The 10,882-nt window shown below is 38.1% G+C and overlaps 1 protein-coding gene across 1 annotated transcript in view; it reads right to left on the bottom strand.

Moving 5' to 3' along the window:
* BANK1 (B-cell scaffold protein with ankyrin repeats 1) overlaps window positions 1-8,364 on the bottom strand; it is a 131,211-nt gene extending 122,847 nt beyond the window's left edge. The window contains exons 1-2 of the mRNA XM_009885531.1: window positions 8,331-8,364; window positions 6,927-7,325 (exon numbers count right to left, since the gene is read on the bottom strand). Of these exons, the coding sequence (XP_009883833.1) occupies window positions 6,927-7,325; window positions 8,331-8,364 (433 nt within the window). The remainder of the gene's footprint in view (window positions 1-6,926; window positions 7,326-8,330) is intronic.
* Window positions 8,365-10,882: the final 2,518 nt, after the last annotated feature.

Consider the following 10,882-nt stretch of genomic DNA (forward strand, 5'->3'; position numbering starts at 1 on the left):
CACAAAACAAAGTATCAAATAACTGCTAATTAACTGAATTCTATTTATCCTTTGTACTAATGAGGGCAGGTTCTTGGCAGGAGTGGTGGGGGGAGACTGCACTTACATAATTAAAGGCAATCAACGCATATGAACAAGGATCATAACTGAAGTTTAATAGGCTACTTCGCACCTCTAACTTTTTGACTTTTGAACACCTAACTTTGTAACTGTAACAACATTTTCTGGACCAATTTCTGTCCTTATAGACATTTAAGTACAGAGAAACTCTACTAGTAGAGAGCAAAATCTGATTCTACAGAAAAATAATTTGTTCTTTTGCTATCCTAATACTGATTATTTTTTTTCAGTATGAACTTAAAGACTTCATTTTTTTCAGGGATAGGTGTTTCAATTTTCTTAATCTGGAAAACAACATGACCCTTATTTTATGCTATTTCCAAAAAGCTAACACTAACTTAACAGAAATACATCATAGTGAAATTACAAACAGCAATTTTGTTATAACAACACTTGTGTGCCAAAAACTATACCAAAAAAACGCATTTCCAGAGGACTTCCCCAGACACTTTCCAAAAATAACTTTTCAGTAATTGTGATTCGTAACCACAGTGTAAAACCCAATGAGAGTCAATAATGCATTGCATGAAAGACATGTAAGACTACAGAATCACATAGGCATTTTACAGTTCTGGCTGCAAAATACCTGCTGGAAACCTTAAATTATTTGTAAGCTTTAGAAATAGCCTTACAACCGCAACTAAATACTGACTGATGACTGTTGTGCCATAAACAAGACATAAATTTGGATGGTGTCCACTGCCACCCTGAAAGAGCAGACTAAATGATGATAAATCCATTAATTCATTTTAAAAATAAAAAATTTATAACCTAAATAAACAACAGTAAAATCACAGCATATTAATTTAAATTAGTACATGCTGTTGCAGTAATGCTTATATTCTAGTCACTTGACTTCTATTATTAATAAAACTTTTTATGAGCTTGTCCTAAATGCTGTTAAAAAACATTCATTTTAAGATGTCAGTGCATTCACTTTTCCAGGTGTAAGCAGTTTTCATCCAATTAGTGTCAAAAATAAGAGGAAAAAACATCACATTCATGATGCATACTTCAGAATCCAAGGGTACAGGTCACCATGACTGGCTAGACAGATTGAAACATGAGCTGCTAAGAAATCTGATTATATAAAAAACAAAGTCTTCTCTGGATTTTGCAGAAATAAAAGAAGAAAGAACAAGAACTCAAACAGTTTAAGCTCCAGAGAACGGTAGTCTCAACATCCTAGCTACGCTTGCCACCTCCAGGCTGCCACTTCAGTTTCTCTTCTGGTTTGAAATAGCCAGGATCATGTGCCAGGCTAAACAAGTCAGTGACACTAACTGGTTTCTTGTTGACAGTCACTCCCACTACAAATCCCATCACTGCACTGGCATCCCAGCAATCATTTTGTGTGGAGACGGAGAAACACAACATCTCAGGATGATTTATTAATCCAGTACTTTTAGCAGCAGTCCCTCCAGAGGAGTTCAAAGACTCATTGGCAGGGTAAAATGGAAATGAGGACTATACCGTAGCACACTTCAGCTAACAAAATGCCTCTTCTGCTTACAATAAATACATACAGATTATTTTCATTTTAATAAAAAGTTTAATTGGCATTTGAGGTGCTCCTCAATAAGCAGGTGACCTCACTGCCTTAAAGCACCAACAGTGTTATGCGTTGTCTGAATGTAAATACATTGGGGAAGGAAGAATGGGAGGCACAACTGTGTGGTCTCATCTACTGCAACCTCCCCTGGCAGTAAATGAGGCCAGAACCACCTACCTGCTCCCCTCTATTTACTCAATCTTGTGTGTCCATGTGAGAAATCTTTTCCACAAAGGCTTTAGTTCACACACACAGCCCCCCCACCCACCCACCCTGTATTCAGAATTCACAAACAAAACCCCAAAATTCTAGTGATTTTGTTTCCTCTTCAACTTTGGTTCTTCTTAGCACTTTAGCTTCATTTCTTCGTAGACTTTAAGTTAGCATCAAAATCTAGGTGAAACACTTGCCCATTGAAGACAATGGCAAAGTTGCCACTTAATTTAAGGGTTTTAGCTCTCCAGCACAAGTCTTGCTGACAGCCTAAGAAAATCTATTGTCGTCAGTTACTCATATTTGAGTACCAACGTGAAGAGGATTTTTCAGGAGGACAAGTAAAACAGTGGACTCAAAATGCTAAGTATTCTTCAGTGTTCAGCGTTATACCCAAATTCCTGCTACAATTCCAGTAAAATCTGTGCCACTGTACTAGAAATTAAACAGCAGACACATACCATAAGAGGTTATGGTAAAAACACAGTGAATTATTTCTCTTTTCTGCAACCTGCACAATGGAAATTAGCCCCATATATGAAGTGGGCTGCATATGTTAAGCCCTATTTTAAGCTCCCAGCCCCTTTGTCCTACATTTACTCATTAGAGACAAATACCCAATGCTAGTATCTCATTACTCCAGATCTATACCTTACTAATGGTTGCAAAAGTAGTTTTCTTACTATTATTTTTCTCGGTGATTAAAATTGTGTGCAGATACACTGAATACTTTTTAAGTAGCAATGAGAAATTAATGGCATGTTGCTGTCTCAGGTAAAAGTTACGTATTCATTTTGAGAATCTTCCCTGGGCTGTCAAAGACTGCGGATACAGTTTTCTAGTTGGGTTATGTTACTTTACATACCTCTTCTCACTTTTCAATACAATAGCAGATAATGAATAATAATAACATGTAGCTTTGTTGAGTGGTTCTCAACTATCAAATTTTATGGAAGTAGATTCTCTTCATATTTTTGGCCAAAAAAGAGGATATCACTGCTTAGAAAAAAGGCTAGAAATGGAAGTGGCAAGAGTTGTTTTGTTGAGCTGTAAACAATGAAACCTAATAAAAGAGCAAGCAGAATAATGGATACTTATGACTCCTGAGCTGTATTGTGAAGTCCCACCAGAAAAGTCTCAGAAGTGTCAGCACACTTTGCAAACAGTGCCACAGAAAATTATTTCTATTAAATAAGACCTTTTCTCTTTTTGCATCATCAATATAGAGGCACAAATAACTGCAGAAGGAATTCAGGACATTTAAAGATTTAAATAACTACCTCCAGCTGTAGATGTGTATCTACAAATTCCCTGTTTAAACATATGGCTAGCCTGAATTTGAAGTGGAAGTGTTTCAGGACTGAAAAAAAACAACCCAGCTATGTCTAAGCCAGAAAAAAAAAAAAAAAGACAGGATACTGAATTAATACATTGAAAGTATGTCAATTTAATATAAAAAGGGGTACACACAGTTCATCAGACCAAGGAGAAGTTACAGAAAGAAAACACGAAAGGAAAAGACAGATGCAAACAAAATGTGTCTCCCGATTCTACTTTCAGCAATATTAGGGAAAGCTATTAAAGAAAATTCTGAATTCTGGAGTCACACTGGGCCATCTTAGATGTTAACATAGAGTAATAAAATTTCTGAGTGTTCTACTCTTCCCCAGTGATTTATCTTCTTTTATGACAATAGACCCTTACACAAAATTCAAAACCAACTCTAAATCTGTATGTAGCAGTTTCAAACAGTGAAGCTCTTTGTGAACAAGTCCTGCTAAAGGAATCTTTTGACAACAACAAAAATATGAAAAATATTTGTATTCCTCTTCATGCATAAGATGAATATAATAAAATCTGCCACCATCCAGGAAACATATGTTAAAAAGGCCAATTTCCAGGTCTCAGTTCTCCCTTTGCCCCTCCAAGAACGTGTTCTAACAAGAATGACAAACCCTTCAGATTTTGTGTTTGAATCACGCCTACAGAGCAAACAAGCTCTATGCTACGTACAAAACCCACTGCATTTTCAATTTTATTTAGTTTTACTGAGCATTCTAATTAGTACTGGGTTTTGCCTAGATTTTTTTTGGTATATATACACACCATACCTTCAGAGGTAGAAGGAAGTTTGAACAGATAAAAAGCTCTACCTGGTCCAACAAGCTGGAACTGGCACCATCTGGTAGGTGAAGGGTTTTTGCAAAGTAATTGGGTGGAGGCATATAAAGTTAGATTTATTTTGCACTCTTTCCATCTCAGACTGCAGAGACAGTGCAAAGAGAATAGCAACTAGGGGAGAAGAGACAGCTGAAAACTTACCTTGCCTAGGAACTTTGCTGAGTATAGAGAACGCTGTAGTGGAAGGGTGGTGATTACTAGCATCTAAGCTACGCCATTATTAACACTCTTCAGGACTGTGAGGTAACAACCTGATTAAGCACCCATCTGCAGTTGCTTTAACTACCCACAAGCCACTCTTGAGCCCTGGCATCAATTGATGGGGTGCTGTCCTAAGGGCTGAACAGAATTTAGCTGTGGTGGTGCACAACAGTGTGGTGCCATATAATCACTGTAATTTAAGCAAATCACTAAATTTTTAAACTTTGGTAGAGTCTCTTGTTAATGCTAAGGAGACAAGAAGGTACAAATGCATGGAGGAACAAGTTAATAGCAATGAACAGCTTAGGAAAAAAAAAAAGAACAGAAAAGCACAAAGAACATACACAGAATTGTTTTCATCACTATCTCCAAAAGCAAAAATAGATGGGACAAGAGATAAGCACTGAAAACAATTAAAAGAGACAGAAGATGATGATCCACATGAAGAGAGATGGGAATTCTTATGTATAGTCCTGAAGAAAGGCACAAAAAAAATTGCCCCAGATAATCCAAGTATACTTAACCCCTTAGCAAGCTATTTTAAATACAATGGAAAAATCTTTTTCCCAGACACATAATCTGTCAAAATCCCTGCCACAGATACCAAAAAGGCTAAGAGTTTAACAGGATTCTACAAAAGAGTATCATAAATGCAGACACTGCAAGCAGTCACCACTATTATCTTTAAGCAAAGGTAAATAATGATAAGACATGCACATCTTCATTCCTCTGAGCTTAAATCGACACCCAGGTGACAGCAAATCTTGCGCTTGGAATACTTTGACTGTGCAGAGAACAGTCTCCTAGCAAGGAGCAGAGGTCTCCTAGCAAGCACTGATCAGAGCTGGCCTGCCTGATGGCCAGGGCACACCAGTACAGAAAAAACAGAGCCAGAGCAGTTCTCAGCTATACATATGGAGGAGGGCTTACACCCCAAAGCACCAGGCAACAACACTAGTCCAAGTCCTGGATCTATTTCAGCCAATTGACCTTGTCTGATCCCAGTCACAGTGTATGCATCCCTGGTAAAGGTGTACACACTGAGACTGAGTCCTTCAACAAGTATTAATTAATTCAGCTTTGTACTTGTCTCTGAAGTTGCTGTTTTTATGGATGCACAGACCTAAGCAAAGAACCATCATCTGTCTTCTAAGAAACTGTTTATCTTTGGAGAAAAGTTTGCAATTTCCTGTATGCAAGTCAACAGACTGTCTCTGGGCCCATTTCCTTCCTATATATAGGAACACACAGACATACCTAGTATAGACCCACTATTTTCATTCCACTAAAAAGCTGCCAAGGAACTTCAATCTGAGGCTAGATACCAGACACAGCCAGGAATGGCAAACATTACCTCTTGAAACCAAACCAGGCAACTGTAATAAGCCCCAAACCTTAAAGCCTGAGACGCTCAGAAAAAGATATACTGAGGAAAAGGTTAATACCAGACAGCAAGATTTGTTAGAACAGGAGATGGCTGGGAAGGAGGAGTCTAGAACTTGGTTTTGAAAGCACTGATTTAATATAGCCAGATTGTGCATAGACACATTCTGGGTAGGTTTGAAAGCCTTATAGTATGCTCAAGCTTATCTGCTCAAGCACAAGGCAGCAGGGATATCCAGCTAGGTCACCCTGACTCAGCTGGGGTCTCTCTACCCCTGTGTTGAAAAGAATATTCTTGGTTGTTCATCTGCATCTAAAACTGGTTAATTTCCGAGTAAAACTCCTGAACTGCAGGATGTCTTTCTCAAGCACAAGCTCCCGTGCCAGTAAAATGGCACCTTGCAGATAACAAAGACAGAAGCACAACGTTCTGCTTAACAGACAAAATCATGACAAAATAGCAAGAGCTGAGATGAGGTAAGAGACCACAAAGAAGCAGCCGTAAATATGTTCTCAAAGGAAAACACAGCCACCTACCCGAAACCTGTGCACAACCTGTATCACCTTTCCAAAGTGGCCCATGCATCTGCCTTTCTAAAGCTATTTCTTGGTTTCATTTGTGCAGCCTGGCAAAGTTAAACTTTGGGTTAAACTAAACCATGTGCACGGGCTTTGCCATTTCAGTACAAGGTTCTTCTTACATTCCAGAAGTGATAATTTTTACATTAATGCTTCCTTGTAGTTTCCATAGATGTTCAAACACATACAAACTGGATAGCTTCAGTCCTTCCAGGACAGACTTATTACTTGGGCTGGTAAAAGGGTAAGGGAACTTCTGCTCTTACACAGGAAATGAAGCCACACACGAAACTGAGTCTTACTCAGTAATTAGTTATATACACTGTCACATTAAGGCATTTTGAAAGAGATGAAACATAAACCCATAGTTTTGTAGAGTTTCTGGGATTTTTATACTCAGGAAAAAGAGAAACAAGTGTACATCAGCTCTTCAATCTTACCATGAAGTAGTGATGGTAGGTTCACAGGTGCCAGTGGCAGCTTTTAGACCTTCCAAAGCTGTTTCCCTGTGAATATGAAGCCAGGCGAAGAGTACAACAGTTTCAAACTTCAATGACAAATGTATCATCACACTAAAACTGTTGGACCAAGCTGAAGAGAGATAGTTTCTCCAGAAAATCTGAATTATCACTTTTTTCTCTGCCAAATGATATTAACACAGCTAGAAAATGATACAAAGCTTTCATTTTTAAATTACCTGCTTGAATAACTCCAGTAACAACGGAGAGATATTCCTCAGGTTCCTGATCAGTGGAAATCTCTTCGCTGCCTCTGTCTAAGGTCAGTATCTCATAAAGAATCTCCGAGTTCTCCACCCCACAAAGCAGAATCACCACATTATCTGGAGGTTTTAGAACTTGCTCCAGAAAATAACTTCTCTTTCGATTCAAGCAGTTAAGAAGTCCACAGGATAGTATCAGGAGTTTACATTTATAACAGGGTAAAGATAATAGCTCCTGGTGCTTGAAAGATGAAGTCTCTAGATTGTAGAGTAAGATTCCTCCTTCATTCACTATATGTCCAAAAAGAGATTTTAAATACAGAGCCCACTCTTCTGCTTCTTGTTCATATATCACGAGAATATCCTTCGTATTTTCTAGGGAGAAAAAAAAACATTAAAAAAATATTTAAAATGCATTTTGAATCCATTATAAACATCAGAATACAGATCATTAGTTTTCCCCCCTCTAAAAACTTGAGGTTCTGAAGAAACAGGACAGATCATCACCTTGAAATGACAACCACCTGCTTATTTCTAGACCAAGGCAGAAATCATCCAACAGAAATGCTGGTAAAATAGCTCAGAATATTTTATGTTCAGAATAGCTTCAACTAGTATTTCAGAATAAATACTGAAATTCCAGTGCAGAAAGCAGAGTGCATTCACACATTCTACTCACTCTCAGATCCTTGACAAATAGGTGATACTATTAAAAATGCAACAGTTAGTTTTTAACGGCAGAAGTAAAGAATATACTTTTGAACACTGGACATGATCTGACTTCATTAGAAACAGGATCGGTATATTTAGGACATTTTGGCAGCATGGTATTAGGATAGTTGTTAGTGATCTTTACTGTCCTTATTCTAACAAAATTACTTACAAACCTGACAAAAACAAATCTAGAACTATATTTTTTTAGTGCTGTTTTCCCTTTAAGATGTAAACACAATGCTAGTAAGACGACTTAATACTCTCCCACAGTGTTACTAGGGTGACAGCATGAAACAGAGGCAACAGGCACACGCTGAAACACAGGAGGCTCCCTCTGAGCATCAGGAAATGCTTTTTTCACTGTGAGCACTGGCACAGGCTGCCCAAGGAGGTTCTGGAATCTTCCTTCTTGGAGCTACTCAAAAGGTGCCAGGACAGGTCCTGGCTCTAGGTGGCCATGCCTGAGCCGGGCAGTTGTACAAGATGGCCTCAAGATGTCCCTTCCAACCTCAACCATTCTGTGAAACCATAAAGAAAACCCTGTGATTTGCTGACCAATACAACATACATTAAAATACCAGGGTAGCTTAATACCCCTGGAGTAATTCACAATCACAGCCCTGTGGAGCAACAATAAGAGACTCAGATACAGCTGCTGCACTTTACCTCCACTGAACTTCACTTTGTCTCCCAGGTTCATGATGGGTCAGGCAACCTGACTGGCACCTGTCTGCAGTGCACCAGAGCTTCTTCGCAGGTGAGTATCTAAGCTTCCCCTTTGGGAATATCAAGAGATATGGAAATGATGGGCATACACAGAGTTAAAATGTTTCTTGGGCACTCAACAGATCTGGATAGTGAGATGCACTGTTGGAAGCATAGTACAGAAGGACAGAGGAAAAAAAAAAAAAATGTCAAGGATCTCACAAAAGTCCTTGTAAAAAAGAAGAAACTCAACCTAGATCTCCAGTCCAGAACTACTGTTTTAATTATTGGACTACCCTTCTTTTTAGAAGACATTATTTCTAAGTTTTGTTCATTCATTCTTTACTCAGGAGATATTTCAAAGAAAGTTTACTCAGCTGAAGGCTGACTGAAGCTTGTAGAATAGGGACTCTATAGCTTAGTCTCTTCAGTTCATTATATGTCTATAAACTGCTTGGGGGATAGCTACCATCTTTTCAACATTTGTGAATACTCATCCTTTCAAAAAGTTTTCTGTCATAGGATGTCACATAGGGCCATGCTCAATATGGCAGTGGGTGATAATATTTCAAGATAACTGACCCTGACTAATACATTAAAGCAGGGTAATATTTGTCAAAATGTATTTGGAAAGGTGACTGCAACATTTTCCATGGTAAAAGCATTCTGAAAAATGCCTGTTTCTGCTGAAACACTGGTTTAATTGTGAAAATAGAGAGTAGTGTATTTCTCAGTTAACTCAGAGTAAAGTTGTGTTTTATAACTAGGATAAGAAACCTACTTGCTGCAATGTTACCTGTTTTCAGAATCTCATTTGATTTTCCGTAACTTTCACACACACACACAAAAAAAAAAGTAGAAACAAAAAGCTATGAATCTCGCTGCACAGTCTCACAAGAAGAAATTACATTAACAGAGCTGTAAGGCCAGAAGCTCTTTCACTCCGACCACACCATTTCATATCACAGGAAACTGAATCACCAAGCACCTTCTATTTCAAGTACCTATTTAGTAAAAGCACTGTAGCAGTCCTTTAAAAATACAGATTTAAAGAGGATGCGTAACCCATGAAGATGATTTAAGAATTCTTTCTTTACACCATTTGAATTTGCTGAGTTTCGACTTCCAGCCACAGAATATGATTTTATCTATTTCTGCAAACTTAAGGAAGTATGTGCTCTCAGAAATCTGCCCCCTAAGGTGTTCAGACTCTCATGAATTGACACAGCCTTGCCTTCATTACGGTTTTTAAACTGGGATTATCACTCTTCCTACTATAAGAGAGGCTTTGTAGAACTCCTACCATTCTTTCTGCACTTTTGCAAAATCTCCTGCCTTTTCAAAATACTTTTTGAGGAACCCAAAATTGTATACAGGGTAGGAGTTCCTTGATACAGTGTAGGGGAAGAATAAAATAATCTCACTTGACATTACTTTGGATATGCACCGAAAGTCCACACTCAGTCTTTAAGTTAAAAGGTCTCATTTTAAGTTCATGTTCAGCTGTGTTGCCCTCTATTATGATGGACTTGGGTAAGAACATAGCTAAGTGGAACTGCAGGGAAGGAGAAAAAAAAGCATGTTTAAATTGAACGGTAAAAACATTTTTTATAGCTTCACAGAATCTTGGTGTCCTGATTGTGCAGAAGATGGATCTGCTGATGTCTTCCACAGCACCCACTTGGCCAAGAGCCTAAGTTTCCTCTCCATGTAGAAGGAGAGCACTGGTTAGGAATGGTGCACAACTGCACCTCATCCCTGTGCAGACTGGAAGCACTCAAAAAGCATTCCCATATCACAGACCAGGAAGGAACTGCTGTCCAGTGGAAGAGCTCCCTGTGTGCTGGGCATGGAGGAGTAAGTCTTTCAGTAGAAATATTCTTAAAAAGCTGACATTATATAATAACCGTAATAAAAATATACATAAGGTATAAAGTTCACGCCTGTGCAAATGGACAGTACAAGGCTTGAGTACTCAAGAAATTCTAAACATAAAAGTGAAGAAGTGGCATTGAAATGACAAAAGAAGTTGAAGTAATTTTATTTTCATATGGTATATCTGCACTGAAGTCCACAGCTTTGATCGTAGCTAAGTGTGAATGAGAAAGGGGTTTTAAGATGTTTATTGAAGGCTCAAATGCATTTTTTTAAACTATATTCATTTTTATACACAAGAAAGAAAGCTTTATCTGTATAAGAAAAAGGAGTGAAACATATCTAACACCACGCTTGACAGAAGAAAGGTTCTGCAGCATACATCTCATAAAACGTTAATTTAATATGGCTGCCATTTTTAATTTATCTTTTCTATCTATATAAAGGGAAGAGTCATATTGTTGAGAAGAGACTCATAAGAGTGAAGTATTTCATGCTGCAGTTTGGTGCAATGTTTATTGGTTTGAAGAAAGCAGCTACTGCTATCAAGTTACCTTTGGGAAACCAAATGTGGGTTTATTTTGAATTATATGCTTGTATTTTTTTCTGCCACTGATCTGCCTTCTAGATTGAGAGTT

This window comes from Charadrius vociferus, unplaced genomic scaffold (genome assembly GCF_000708025.1).
Source record: "Charadrius vociferus isolate BGI_N301 unplaced genomic scaffold, ASM70802v2 scaffold55, whole genome shotgun sequence".
In the NCBI taxonomy this organism is placed as follows: Eukaryota; Metazoa; Chordata; class Aves; order Charadriiformes; family Charadriidae; genus Charadrius; species Charadrius vociferus.